Consider the following 15,212-nt stretch of genomic DNA (forward strand, 5'->3'; position numbering starts at 1 on the left):
CAAGGTGACCCAGAAAAATCTTACCTAACATATTAATTATAATAGTATAATTTGCATATATGTGTATTTGTGTGTATACATGGATGCATATGTACATCCTGAGCATTTTACACATTAAGCAAAACTGAATGTTATTTTTAAATGACCTTGGAATTTGGCCTAGGGTTAAATATCCACTGGGGCTGGAGAGACTAGGGGAAGAAGAGAATGAATGAATGAGCAGAAGACAATTTCTCTTGTTGACACAGACCAATAATCCAATAATTAAAAGACCAACACAGCTTTTTACCCTTCCAATTTGGACTAATCATACTATATTTGTTTTGCTATCAATCTATCTCCTATTTATATGCAACATTCAAGAAGCTAGCAATAAATTCTCAGGGATAGTTCTAAAAGAAATATTTAATATTAAGCTGAACTGATTCCTGGTAAACTCAGTAGCATGTGAATTGTATTGAATATGCTTAATAATATGGTCATTTGCCTTTATTGAGAGCTAATATGAAGTTTAGCAATACACTTCTGAGATGGATCCAGCATCTGATCAAAAAACAAGTAGTTTTTTTGAAAAATGTGCTTAGCTGGCTCAACCATCTAGCTGACTACATGACTACATGGTATATTTCCATCTTCTATCAACAGTTGCTAATAAGGTACAGTGATATTTAGTAAAAGACGAATCTTGTCACTAATCCAATCTGGGCAGGAGTCCTTTCATTATTTGGTATATCTGAAGTAAAACCTGCATTTTCAAATTATAAAATACTTACATATTAGTTTGGATCATAACTTCAGCCCATAGGAGTAATTTCTGGATATAAATTTATAAGGTGTGAAAAATTCATTCTCTCTCAAAGCAGTCAGGGATTGTTTTGTGAAAGGAGAAACACCTGTTCATAAACTTTTTGTTGTTGTTGTTAGAGACAGGTGTGGGGAGTCAGAACTCTCCTGGGGCCATGTAACAGAGATGGACTCCAATGGCTCTGCTCACATCTGGTTTGGAGAGGTGAAAGTACTAGGTAGGATCAGGACTGCAGAACAACAATGATATAATGACATCCCAACAGCTGAGCTCTGATCCTAGTCACTGCGCACAGTTGGGGGGGGGGGGAGAATGGACAGAGTAGAGGGCCAGGAGGGGTCTGGGGAGCCCTGTCATGGTCTGTCTGCGGCAATCTGATGATCCTTTGTGTTCCCAGAAATTCTCTATTTGTTCTATATGACCCTGATTTTTTACCCTTTGAAAGAGGGAGCTTAAATGGCAAGGCTGAATATCACTATGAAGGTTTTGCTTTGTTGCTTACTTTTCAGCCTTGCCTGGATTACTCCAGAGCACAGACTTCACTTAAAAGGGCATCGAAGTGATGGTTACAAGAATGATAATATCTGTCACTAGAGCTATATCACATTCTTGATGACTGCATTCAATCTTTCATCTCTAAAAAAGGGGCTGTCTAGCAGGAGCCAATGGGACCCAACAAATGTTATAGGTGTTTATTTCTGCTTGGAAGAGAGGTTTCTAGACAAAAGCCTTCTAGCTAACTGTCAAAACAGATTCCTAGGGAAGAAGTCTACTGACTGGCATTGAGGTCCTGCTGTTTCCCATCCTTGAGTGACCAGAATAAAACAATGTAACATGGACAAAGAAAACCAATTCAGAGCACACATTATGATACTGTCAGAGCTCATTGTACATGCAGCCTCACTTAAGAGTGGATAGGAATGATTTTCATTCTTTTAATATTATCATTGTGATTTTAATATTTTTAATTGCCTTAATTACTATTATTAAAGTTGGAGGCAAGGACGATTTAACAATTCAGAGGCAAAGGTGACATCAAAATGAGCTCAATATAGTTTTCAATTTGGTATGCAAAAAAGTATTAGCAATAATGAAAGGTATCTCTACTTCTACTGGCTCTTTGATTTTCATTATTTGATAATAACTAATTTATTTTCAACCATCCTTCATCCCATAGTTTCACATTTTTTTGTAAGTTAAAGGATGAAGCAATGGTAAAACATTTGTCCTAAGTGATTCATCCTCCAAAACCTGTTAATTGTGAGGCACAAAGGCAATGTCACAGTGAAGCAGTCACTCAAGGGCTAGACATGGAGTCAGGAAGATATGAATTTGAATCCGACCTCAGAGATTTACTAAGATATGCAACCCCAGACAAGACACTAAGCCTCCATTTTCTCAACTGTAAAACAGGGATAATAAAAGTACCTACCTGTGAGGTACAATGAATTCACATCCAATGCTTTCTCAGCTTTAAATGCTGGTTATAATGATGATTATGATGATGATGATGATGATGATGATGATGATGTTATAGCAAAGAGATTCTCAAGTCTCAAAGGCTTTTATGAAACTGAGAATACTACCAATATTAAACCAAATGATATAAAAGACAATACTTATATTTTCCCCCATCAATAAGCATTTATCAAACATCTACTCTGTGAATCAGGATCTGGGAAGACAAATATGAAAGAAAGCAAGACAGCCCTTGCCCTCTAAGAGGTTATATTCTACATCAACGATTTATATCTTTTAGATTGACACTAAAACATGGGGTATGACAACATGATAATTGCATAGATGAGTGCAAGACCAATATTATAGAATCTCTGAATTTGGCAGGGACTTCAACATCTATTTGTTCAATTTGTATCTGACTCAGAAGATCTTCTCTTTCAGTCAACATTCCTAACAAATAGTCAGCCAGCCTCCATATAAAAAACTTTTATTAAAGAGGAATACCCCTGCACACCCCACACCCTAGGACACTTCATTCCACCTCAGGACACATCCAATTACCACAACAGCTTTTCTTACAACAAGCTAAAACCTGCCTTTCTATAACTTCTCCCATTAGTCTTAGTTTCATTTCCATCTATTGACAAGAAGAATAAATCTAACACCAGACTAATGACTCAGAAGACAGAAATAGACTTGGAATCAGGAGGAACTCAATTCAAATCCAGAGTAAGATATTTTCAGAAAGAAACTGTGTGACCTTTGGCAAGTCACCTAACCTCTATTAACCTCAGTTTTCTCATCTGTGAAATGGAAATCACACTTCATTTACCCTCCCAGGGCAGTCATGAGGATAAAATGATCAATTTTAATATATGTAAAGCACTTTCCAAGTCTTAAAACACTGTATAAAGTTAATGCCATTATTACTATTATTATGAGCTCTTCCATATGATAGACCTTCAAATACTTAGTAAGAGCTATCATTTTCTCTTTTCTCATCTATTCCACCAAATCTTCTTTCCTTCAGGCTAAACATCTCCAGTTCTTTCAACTGATCCTTTTATAGGATTTTTAACTCCCCCATTATCCTAGTGGCTTTTCTCTCTCTGTATCCTTCAGCTTGACAATTCCCTTTCTAAAAAAAAATTGGTATCTAAAACTAAGCATATTTATATTCCAGCTGCAGTCTGAACAAAGTATCATTTAGTGGAACTACAAACTCCTTTATTTCTATTATTGAAGCCTAAAAATTACATCACTGTTTTTGGCAGTGAGCTGTCATGTTATACTATTAATTCTTTTAACTTGGAATCCACTACAGTCCCCATGTCTTTTTTTTTAAAGTAATGATACAACCCCATCCATTAGTATATAGATACACTGTTTTGACTCAATCTAAGGGAAAATTTCGTAACAATTAGAATTTTGCCCAAGTGGAATATACTATCTTACTGGTGGGGAAAGAGGGAGAGGAAATAAGGATGTACAATAAGTAGATTGATGATTACTTATCACTGATGATAAGAGATGGAATTCTAGTTCAGGAACAGGTTGGAAAGAATGAGCTTTTACATCCTAGAAAATCTACATTTCCAAATTCCTGTTGCTTGCTTACCTGCAGCAATAGGAAAATTTGTGTGCTGTGATTGATTTTTGATTGATTCCAAGCCCTTAGAGGTGCCTCTCATAGAAAATAATAGAAAAAAAAAATCTACTTGTTTCCAAATGTTGCATTACTCATTGATCATGACTCAGTTTTTGCTGTTTTCTTTTTTTTTTTTGAATCTGGAGTTAGAACTTGGAAGATGCTAAATCTATATAAGACTAAAAGGATATGAACAAGACCTTCATCGTGGCTATAGATTGCAGCATGAAGTTGCTCTTCCAAATACAATAACTTTTCACTTATGGCTTCACATTTTTCTCTCAGTTCCAGAGAAATAATATAAGATTCCTGTCAAAAGAAAGAAAGAAAATATCACTTATTCATTATTTATTGCACTAAGGGTAGCACCTAGTGAAAATGTTTCACTTCCTAGCACATTATGGGTAACTTTCCAATATAACCAACTTTTGTACCTCATCTGGATTTTATATTCAGTCAATCAGTCTCTCAATAAACATTTATTAAAGGCCTTCTATCTACAGGCAATATACTGAGGATTAAAAGACAGGTAAAAGAGAATTCTTACTTTCAAAGAATTCACAGTATAATGGGGAAGTTGTGATGCAAACTATAAATAAGCTATATACAGGATAAATTGGAGATAATCAAAGAGGGAAGACACTATATTAATAAATTCATAAGATATAACTAAATAGGGACTTAGAAGTTCATCTAATCTTTAATCCTAATTCTTTTTCATAATCTTAATATTCTTGTTCAGGTGTTTTTCTATATGAATTTTTGTTTTTTTGTTTTTATTTTGTGCAAGGCAAATGGGGTTAAGTGGCTTGCCCAAGGCCACACAGCTGGGTAATTATTAAGTGTCTGAGGCCAGATTTGAACCCAGGTACTCCTGACTCCAGGGTGGGTGCTTTATCCATTGCGCCACCTAGCCGCCCCTTTCTATATGAATTTAAGATTTTATCCAATTATTTGAAGCAACCTGTTAGTATTTTAATTGCTATTACTTTAAATTTTTTTGTAAAGTTTTAACATTTTTCACAAATATGTTCACTGTAACCCCAATCAGGGTATATATCCCTCCATTTGTTCAGTTCTTCCTTGATTTCTGACAGATTTTGAAATTGACTTCATTTAGATCTCTTGTGATCTTGATAAGTTACTATCCAAATAGTTGATATAATTCATCATTTTCCAAAAGGGAATTTTCTTAGTAACTGTTTATGTGTGTTGTTGGTTGTCGCATATAGAAATATAGATGACTTTTGTACATTTGAGTCTTTTTTTCCATTTAATAAAATAATTAGACCTATGCTTTGAGAAGCTTCATGAAGAATAGATTGAAAGGAGCAGTGGGTGAGAGATTTAATGCAAGGAGACTAATTAGAAAACTATTAGAGATGTGGTTCCAGCTGAGAGGTGTTGAAGGTCTGAAACAGAGTGGTGGTTATGTGAGAGGTGACTAGGAAATGACTTGTAGTACCTATTGTGGAAGTAGACTTGACAAGGCTTTACAACTGATGAGATAAGTGGGGCAAGAGTAAGAGTGAGAAGTTGAGGGAGAATTCAAGATTATGCAAATGCAAGATTAGAGGGACAGTACTACTCATATAAGAAATAGGGAAGTTAGGAAGAGGGACAAGTTTTAGGAGAAAGATAGCTGTCCTTTGAATATGCTGAGTTTGAGATGTCTTCAGGTATCCATTTCTAAAGGTCCAGCTAATGCTGTAGGACTAGACTTCAAAAAGGAGTTTACAACTGGGTCTATAGGTCTGGGAGTCATTTTCAGAGAGATGACAATTAAATCCATGGGAGCTAATGAGTTTGCCAAGAGGGAGTATAAAGAGAGATGTGAAAAGGACATTGAACCCAAACTTAAGGCATACACACAGTTAGGAGAGTAAGAAGGGACAACTAAAAAAATGAGACTGAGGAGCAGTATGACAGATAGTAGGACAATAAGAGAGAATAGTATCACAAATGTACAGAGAAGAAAATACATAGGAAGAAAAAGATAGTCAGCAGTCAAATTCTCAAAGAGGTTAAAAAAGATGAAGATTGAGAATTTCAATTCATTGTTGAAGTTGGAAAAAGGTTCACAAGAGGCTGAGAACTGAGGAAGAAGAAAGTGAAATGATACAATAAACATAGATTTTTCTAGGAATTTGGCTACAAAAGGGAGGAGAGATATAGAATAATAGCTTGAATGCATAGTAGAGTATAATGAGGATTTTTAAGCATGGGAGAGACCTGGGGGTATTTGCAGGTAGTAGGGAAGGAGTCAATAGATAAGAAGAAATGGAAATTTAGGGAAACAGCAGGGGATGTGATTAAGGGTATATTGCAGGAAAATTGGTCTTGGTAAGAAGGACCACCTCCTCATCAAAGCCTGAAGTAAAGAAGGGAAAAAAAAATGTGGATGTCACCAAGGGGTTGATAGATCAATTTATCGATCTATGAACCCCTTGTGACATAAAATTAATTTGGAAGGAGAGGAGCAGAGGGAGAGAGATGGAATGATATCAGATTATGGCCAGATAAATCTCAGGATTCTTGATTATGAAAGTGAAACACTTATGAGTAATTGTAAAATCAAAAAGAATGTGGTCTTTCTGTGTATGCCTATCATTGACTTGAAGGATTAGGGCCAAGTGGCTGAGGAGAGAGAGAGAAGAGTGATAGGGCCTGAACTAGGCTAATGGCCACCTAAGAAGAAGATGACAGATGCAAGAAATGTCATAAAAGTAGGTAGGCAGATGGAGGAGCAGATAGAGTGGAGTTGAAATGCTGGCTATTAAGTTGAAAAGTCTGAAAATAATTAGATGATTGAGCTGAGGGAGAATGAAAGTACATTGGTATGTTAAGCAGGAGTCAGACTATGGAGGCTTAAAAAATTCTGCTGAGGATTTTGCATTTTATTTTAAAGATAACAGTTACTAAAGGATTTTTAACCAATCATCTGAGTGATGAGAGAAGGAAGAGTAAAGAATGAATCAGAAGTTGAGAATCTGAGTGATGAGAGGATGGTGATGATCATGACAGAAATAGAAAAACTTAAGAGGGAAAGTTAATGAATTCTATTTTGAACACATTGAGTTTGAGATACCTCTTAGACATCCAAGTGGAGATGTCCAGCAAACAGTTGGCAATGTGACATTTAAGTTCAAAATAGAGATGAGGACTGGTTTGGGAGCCATCTAAGGAGAGATAATCATTCTGTCCATAGTTCTGGAGTTATTCACACATGATATTCCATATTTATTTCTGTTTCTTTTCACTGGCTGTTCTCAATGTCTGGTATGTGCTCCTTCTTCCCTCTTGGAAACCCTAGTTTCCTTCAAAGTTCTGCTCAAAAACCATCTCCTTCAGTAGACATTTCTGATTTTCTACTCTGACCTCCAGTTCCTAGGACCTTCCAGTGAAAGTATCTCATATTTACCTTGTATATACATACATGTTATCTCTACTTATCCCCCCTCCTCTAATCTTATATTAACATGTAAGATTCTTAGGGGCAGGGATTGATTTTTGTCTTTCTTTGTATCCTTAGTATTTAGCACAATCTGGCATACTTAATAAATAGTTATTGAATCTGATTGATGAAGTATAAGCAGTTCTAAGAAACAGCCATGTACTTTGTGTCCATTGGTCAAGACATATGATTTTAAAAGGATTTTTAATTGCAAATTTTTAATTCTGTATTAATATAACATTAAACCTGTTGCCTCAAAATGCCAAAATAATCCTTCCAATGTGTCTGATAACTTTTCAACTACCTGAAAAGTCAAAAATCATCTTTTGACCACAAACTAGAAAGAAACTCAGCAGGGATAACAAAATGTATTCAATTTTACCCAATCCCCCAAAACATTTTTATAATAATAATAATGATGATGATGATGATGATGATGATAATAATAATAATATTTAGTCCTTATGCAGGTAAATAGTCTCCTTGAAGGAATTTTGGTCAGATTAACAATAGCAGCTAATAATAATAGCAACAGAACTTATCTGAAGGATTTGGCTACTGAAGTCCTGTGCTATGGAAAATTAAAATATTTGTCTCTAAACTCTATGAAAGATGACTGAGAATGAACTGGTAATCCATTCACTCAAATGGTTTTTTCAATATAACTATTTTATACCTAAACATTTTTGAAAGAGTAGAGGAAAGAGTCAAAGAATAAAAATTTATTCAGAACTTACGTGTCAGGAACTTTACAAATATTCTCTGTTTTGATCTTCACAACAACTCTGTGAGGTAGGTGCCATTATTATTTTTCCCCATTTTAAAGTTGAAGAAACTAAAGCTAAGGCTCATTGATTTGCCCAATTTCACTTAAGTAATTTTTTCAGAAGCTGGATTTGAATTCATATATTCCTGACTCTGTATCTTATGTTCTATCCATTGAGCTGCTTTACTAAAATCATTAGCCACTATGACTCTAATGAGTTCCCAAGAGAATGACAGTATTTCAAAGTGAACAAATCATTGAAATCTAGACCAAACAAATAAACAAGAAATGTTAAACCAACCATATTTGTTGTTCAAAGCCTCTTTAAAATTAGGATTACTTTTTGAAAGCTCCAAACCAGATCCAAATGTCAGTTCTCCAAGATACTATTTATGGGGGGGGGGAGTATTTATATAAAGCCATAAGCTTAAGCTCATATTTATATCCCCTTCCTACTTCACATACTAAAAGAAACAAACAAAAAAAAAACTTATGAGGGTAGCTTGCTTTGATGAGTAAAAGTTACACATATACACACATTCACATGCACATTTCTTTTTTCATTTTCCCTCTAAACTTCATAAAAGTAGCCTTTATTTTCTAGTCAATAAGATGGAAGAATAAAATGTTCAAAGGGAGTTTCTTTTATACACCCCTTAAAAAGAAAGAATTATACCACAGTAGGAAAAGAATGACAAAATCCCCACAAGAAAACAAAAATCAACTCATTAAAATTAGTGAAATAACAATGCAATTTTTAAATAGAACTGAATTAACTAAAATTCCAGAAATAAGATATATAGAAAAAAGAAAAATGCAAGATTATCTTAAGAGATATTATCAAATGGATAAAGTACAAACTTCTCTTTTTAACTCTTAAAGTCCTTCATATCTTGCTGCTATACTATCTTTCTAGTTTTAGTATACATTATACTTTGTGATTCAGCCAAATCAAATATGGCACCCCCAACTCCTGACTTTATCATTCCTGGACTGTACTTCTGCCTCAGTTCTACTGCATAAGCCACCTCTTTCTTCAAAATGCAGCATAGCTCAAGAACCACTTTCTTATGAAGCTTCTTCTGATCCCTGCAATTGCTAATACATTGCCTCCCAATTTAATTTCTATCAGATTACTTTGTATTTATGCCTATTTTCTCTCTAATACATTTTTCATATATGTATTATAAGTTCCTTGAGAATAAGGATTGTATCATTTTTCCTAAGTACGAGATCTAGGAGTTCATATCCAAACTCCTAGTTCTGATACATAGAAAATTTTTAAGCAATGTGTGTTGCTTGATTGATAGATTAAATATTTAAATAAATTAAGATCTTGGCTGCTAATTAGCAGTGATGAGAAAAATCACAAGATCAACTTAAGAAAAGAAAGTTAAAGTTAAGAAAATTAAAAATGCTAAGAGAAAACAAAAAGATGGAAAGCAAGTAAAAACAAACATCTAATGTGGGGGATATAATAGAAAAGCTGACAAAAGTGCTATAATAAATAATCAACTTACTACAACATTAAAGACAACAAAGAATAACATAAGGAAATGGAAATATGAAAAAAATTGAATTAGCCAAAGAATGAGATAATATACAGCATCAAGAAATAGATATGAAGATGGGTCAAGACAAATCTCATCTCTGAAAATTATGACATCTTTATATGAAGGACTTTTCCCTTTTTTTCTGTTTCTTCTTTCACAAGATGAGTAGTGTAAAAATATGTTTCTTTGACTAAACATATATAACCTATATTAGATTGCTTGCCATCTTGGGGAGAGAGAAAGAAAAAACTTGAAACTCAATATATTAAAAAATGAATGTTAAAAACTCTACATGTAAAGAGAAAAATAAAATATTAATTGCCTAAAAAACATATAACAGACTTTTTGAGTAAGACAAGGTCTGATTGGAGAAATTTAATTGTCAGTTATACAAAATTAAGATGTATATACCACAGTTCCAGCCAAGATGGTGGAGAGAAGATAGGTACAGTTCTAAAGTCTCCTGATCTTTCCCCATCTGTCATATGAAACAAACCTCTTAAAAGAAATCCAACCCACAAAACCCAGAAAGAAAAGCCAGGAGAAAGAATATCTAACTCAGAATTTCTCTCCCTCAGTAGCACTGGAGGAATTTGGGCGGGTGAGTCTGGGTGAGGAGGGCGGATCAGCCCAATCAGCCAAATTAGCAACTGAATTGGAGCTAGGGAGTCTGAGGGCTTGAGATCTGGACCTGCAGGATCAGCAGTCGGGCTAGACAGCAGGGTCTTGAGTCAGCTAGGGAGCAGGGGCACACTGAACCTCTGGAGCTTGCTAACAAGGCTGGGGAGTGAGCTCTAGTGCAGGATAGCTGTGGACACACCTTCCCTGGGCTCCTCTGGTCTGGGGAACTCTGAGTCCACACCTCCATTGCTGCGGAGGCCTCTTCCTGGAACAAAAAATAGCAGACTACTTCTGCCTCAGGGATAGGTGTCTGAGCAGAAGAAATAGCCCAGCTGGCAATGGGGACAGGGATGACCACAGGCCAGGGCAAAGCCCACCATTGATTGAAGGTGAAAGGATTCATTAGCTCCAACTTCTCCCTGCAAGCTAAGGGAGAAGGCCTCAGTCAAGGTCACAGACACTCCAGAGAAAGCAACCAGCACCTACTACTGGCCAGCCAGAGAAATTGCACTCAGTGAGTAAAGCCTCCAGTGATACCAAGCCCCTGTGAACCAGACCCTCCCCAACTCAAGGTCTTAGCAAAATGAAGAAGGGTCAGTGGAAAGGTGGATCCATAGAAAAATTCTTGGAAGGGAATGACCCTAACTCAGAGAGACCTAGAACCTCTGAGGAGAATATGACCTGGTCTTCAACACAGAAAGACTTCCTTGAAGAAATAAGGAAGGAGTTTAAAATTCAACTGGAAAATTTGGGAGAGACAATTAATAGCTTGCAACAAGAAAACAAATCCTTAAAAAATACAATTGGACAAATACAAAATGAGAATAAATCTCTCAGATCATCAATTGGACAAATGCAAAAAGAAAATAATTCTCTCAAAACCTCAATTGGTCAAATGGAAAGCTCTTTCAAAAGTAGAATAGACCAATTGGAAAAGGAATTGCAAAAGTTTAACAAAGAAAACTCTCTAAAAAAGAAAGAATGGAGTCTGCAGAAACTAACAACTCCATGAGACAGCAAGAGCCAGTTAAACAAAACCCAAAAATAGAAAAAAATAGAAGAAAATGTAAAATACCTCATCAGCAAAACCACTGACCTTGAAAATAGGTCGAGGAGGGGCAACCTGAAAATTATTGGACTTCCTGAGAACATTGAAGAGAAAAAAATCGCGGACTTAACATTACAGAATCTAGTGATGGAAAACTGCCCTGATATCATGGAACCAGAGGGCAAAGGAGATATTGAAAGAATACATCATTCCCCTCCAGAAAAAGACCCTAAAATGAAAACACCAAGGAATGTTGTGGCCAAATTCCAGAACTATCAGATAAAAGAGAAAATCCTCTGCAAGCAGCCAGAAAGAAACAATTTAAATATCAAGGAGCCACAGTAAGGATTATACAGGACCTGGCTGCATCAACATTAAGGGATCAAAGGGCCTGAAATGAGATTGATGGAAGAGCAAGGGAGCTTGGAATGCAGCCAAGAATCTACTGTCTTGTAAAGCTAAGCCTTCTCTTCCAGGGGGAAAAAAATGGACATTTAATGAAATGAAAGGATTCCAAAAATTCCTGATGAAAAGACTAGAATTAAATAGAAAATTTGGCCATCAAACAGGAGGTTCAAGAGATACATGAAAAGCTAAAAAAGGCGGGGCACTTAAAAAAATTGCTATCCAATAAGTTGAAACTGCCTATATTCCAGCATGGCGAAAAAGATTCTCATAAATCTTGAGAATTCTAACTCTAGCAGAGAAAATATACCTAGCCAGAAGTGATGGACATTCATGACCTACCCATGAGACTGTTATCCAATGGGATGTAACTGGCTTTAACCCCACTTGGGAGAAAGATTCTAATAACTCTCAAGAATTTTAACTTTATTAGATAGAATGTACACAGCTAGAAGTGACAGATACTCAGAAGTTTCTATGACTCAGATAAAATGACCTAAAAAAACATTACCTCCTGAAAAGGGGAGATAGGTAGGAGATGGGAGGAGGGAGGGGATTGAATGGGGTAAATATCATTACACTAAAAGTTACAAAAAACCTATGGTAATAGAGGGGAAGAAGGGAGGAGATGAGAAATACCTGAAAATTCTTCTCATCAGACTTGGCTTAAAGTCAACTTACACATGCTTAGTTAACTTAAAAAACATCTAACCTTTCAAGGATTAAAAGGGGAAAAGGGGAAGGGGATGGAGAAAGGGAGGGGGAGTGGGGAAAAAAGGAGAACTAGGGAAAAAAGGAAAAGGGAAAAAGAGAAAGGGGAAAGAAAGGGGAGGGGGTGATATAGGAGGGCAAACACAGTGAAGGGGATGGTATTCAGAAACAAAATACTGGGGAATACAGATAAAGGGAGGGGGAAGGGGGAAAATACAAACAGAGGGAAGAAAGTATAGAGGGCAATGAATAATTAATAGTCATAACCTTGAATGAGAATGGGACAAACTCTCCCTTAAAACATAAGTGAATAGCAGAGTGGATCAAAAACTAGAATCCGACAATATACTGCTTACAAGAAACTCATTTGAAGCAGAGAGATACACATAGAGTAAAGGTAAAAGGTTGGAGCAAAATATATTTTGCTTCAGCTGAAGTAAAAAAAGCAGGAGTAGCAATCCTTATCTCAGACAAAGCAGCAGCAAAAATAGATAGCATTAAAAGAGATAAGGAAGGAAACTTTATCCTCCTAAAAGGTACCATAGACAATAAAGCTATTTCAGTACTGAATATATATGCACCCAATGGGACAGCATCCAAATTATTAGAGGAGAAGCTGAAAGAACTACAGGAAGACATAGACAGCAAAACTCTATTAATGGGAGACCTCAACCTCCCAATCTCAGATCTAGATAAATCAAATCATAAAATAAACAAGAAAGAAGTTAAGGAGGTAAATAAATTGTTAGAAAAACTAGATATGGTAAACTTACGGAGGAAATTGAATGGGGTTAGAAAGGAATATACCTTTTTTCTCCACAGTACATGGAACTTATACAAAAATTGACCATACTAGGACATAAAAACCTAATAATCAACTGCAGAAAGGCAGAAATAGTGAATACATCTTTCTCAGATCACAATGCAATAAAAGACATAGGCAATATCGGGCCAAGGAGATACAGACACAGAACTAATTGGAAACTGAATAACCTCATTTTAAGGAATGAGTGGACCATAAAACAAATTATAGAAAGTATTAACCATTTTATCCTAGATAATGATAATAATGAAACAACATACCAAAACCTATGTGATTCACTCAAAGCGGCTCTCAGGGGATATATTATAGCTTTAAATGCTTACATGAATAAATTGGAGAAAGAGGAAATCAATGAACTAAACATACAACTAAAAAAATTGGAGAAAGAACAAATTAAAAATCCCCAACTAAATTAGAAATTCTAAAAATCAAAGGAAAAATTAATAAAATCAAAAATAAAAAAAACCTATTGAATGAATAAATAAAGCCAAAGTTGGTATTATGAAAAAACCAATAAAATTGAGAAACCATTGGTCAATTTGATTAAAAAAAAGAAAGAAGAAAATCAAACTGCTAGTATTATAAATGAAAAAGGTGAACTCACCACTAATGAGGAAGAAATTAAAGTAATAATCCAAAATTACTTTGCCCAAGTCTATGCCAATAAATTTGAAAATCTAATTGAAATGGATGGATATTTTCAAAAATATAAGTTGCCCAGGTTAAATGAAGAGGAGATTAAATACCTAAACATCCCTATCTTAAAAAAAAGGAAATTCAACAAGCCATCATTAAACTGTCCGAGAAAAGATCTCTAGGGCCAGATGGATTCACATGTGAATTCTACCAAACATTTAAGGAACAATTGGTTCCAATTCTATATAAACCCTTTGGAAAAATAGGGAAAGATGGAAGTGTGCCTAATTATTTCTATGAAACCAATATGGTTCTGTTACCTAAACCAGGAAGAGTTAAAACAGAGAAAGAAACTTATAGACCTAACTCCCTGATGAATATAGATACAAAAATCCTAAATAAAATCTTAACAAAATGATTACAACAAGTTATCACTAGTATAATACATTATGATCAAGTAGGATTTATCCCAGGAATGAAGGGTTGGTTCAGTATTAGGAAAACTGTTAGCATACTCAATCATATCAACAACAAACCTATAAGAAATTATATGATCATATTAATAGATGCTGAAAGAGCTTTTGACAAAATACAGCATCCATTCCTACTAAAAACATTGGAGAGTGTAGGAATAAATGAACTGCTCCTTAGATTAATTAGCAGTATTTATCTGAAACCATCAACAAGCATTATATTCAATGGGGAGAGGCTACAGGCATTCCCAAGAAAATCAGGGGTGAAACAAGGGTGCCCATTATCACCACTACTATTCAATATTGTATTAGACATGTTAACTTCAGCAATTGGAGAAGAAAAAGAAATTGAAGGAATTAGAATTGGGAAGGAAGAGACAAAACACTCTTTGCAGATGACATGATGTTCTACCTAGAGAATCCCAAGAAATCATCCAAAAAATTACTGGAAACAATTAGCAATTTTAGCAAATTTGCAGGTTATAAAATAAACCCTCCTAAGTCCTCAACTTTTCTATATATGTCTAGCAAGATACAGCAGGAAGAGCTAGAAAGAGAAATCCCATTCAAAGTAACCTCAGACAGTATAAAATACCTGGGAGTCTATTTACCAAGACAGACTCAGAAACTTTTTGAAAACAATTATAAAACACTTCTCACACAAATTAAATCAGATTTAAATAACTGGGCAAATATCAACTGCTCATGGATAGGTAGAGCTAATCTATTACCAAACTAAACTACCTGTTTAGTGCCCTACCAATCAAAATTCTAAAAAATTACTTTAATGAGTTAGAAAAAATTGTAA

At 35.2% G+C, this 15,212-nt stretch overlaps 1 protein-coding gene across 1 annotated transcript in view; it reads right to left on the minus strand.

Moving 5' to 3' along the window:
• DISC1 (DISC1 scaffold protein) overlaps positions 1-15,212 on the minus strand; it is a 534,778-nt gene that overhangs the window by 15,297 nt on the left and 504,269 nt on the right. The window contains 1 exon segment of the mRNA XM_074220919.1: positions 4,106-4,223. Within this exon segment, the coding sequence (XP_074077020.1) occupies positions 4,106-4,223 (118 nt within the window).

The sequence above is a fragment of the Macrotis lagotis genome, chromosome 2 (assembly GCF_037893015.1).
Source record: "Macrotis lagotis isolate mMagLag1 chromosome 2, bilby.v1.9.chrom.fasta, whole genome shotgun sequence".
In the NCBI taxonomy this organism is placed as follows: domain Eukaryota; kingdom Metazoa; phylum Chordata; class Mammalia; order Peramelemorphia; family Peramelidae; genus Macrotis; species Macrotis lagotis.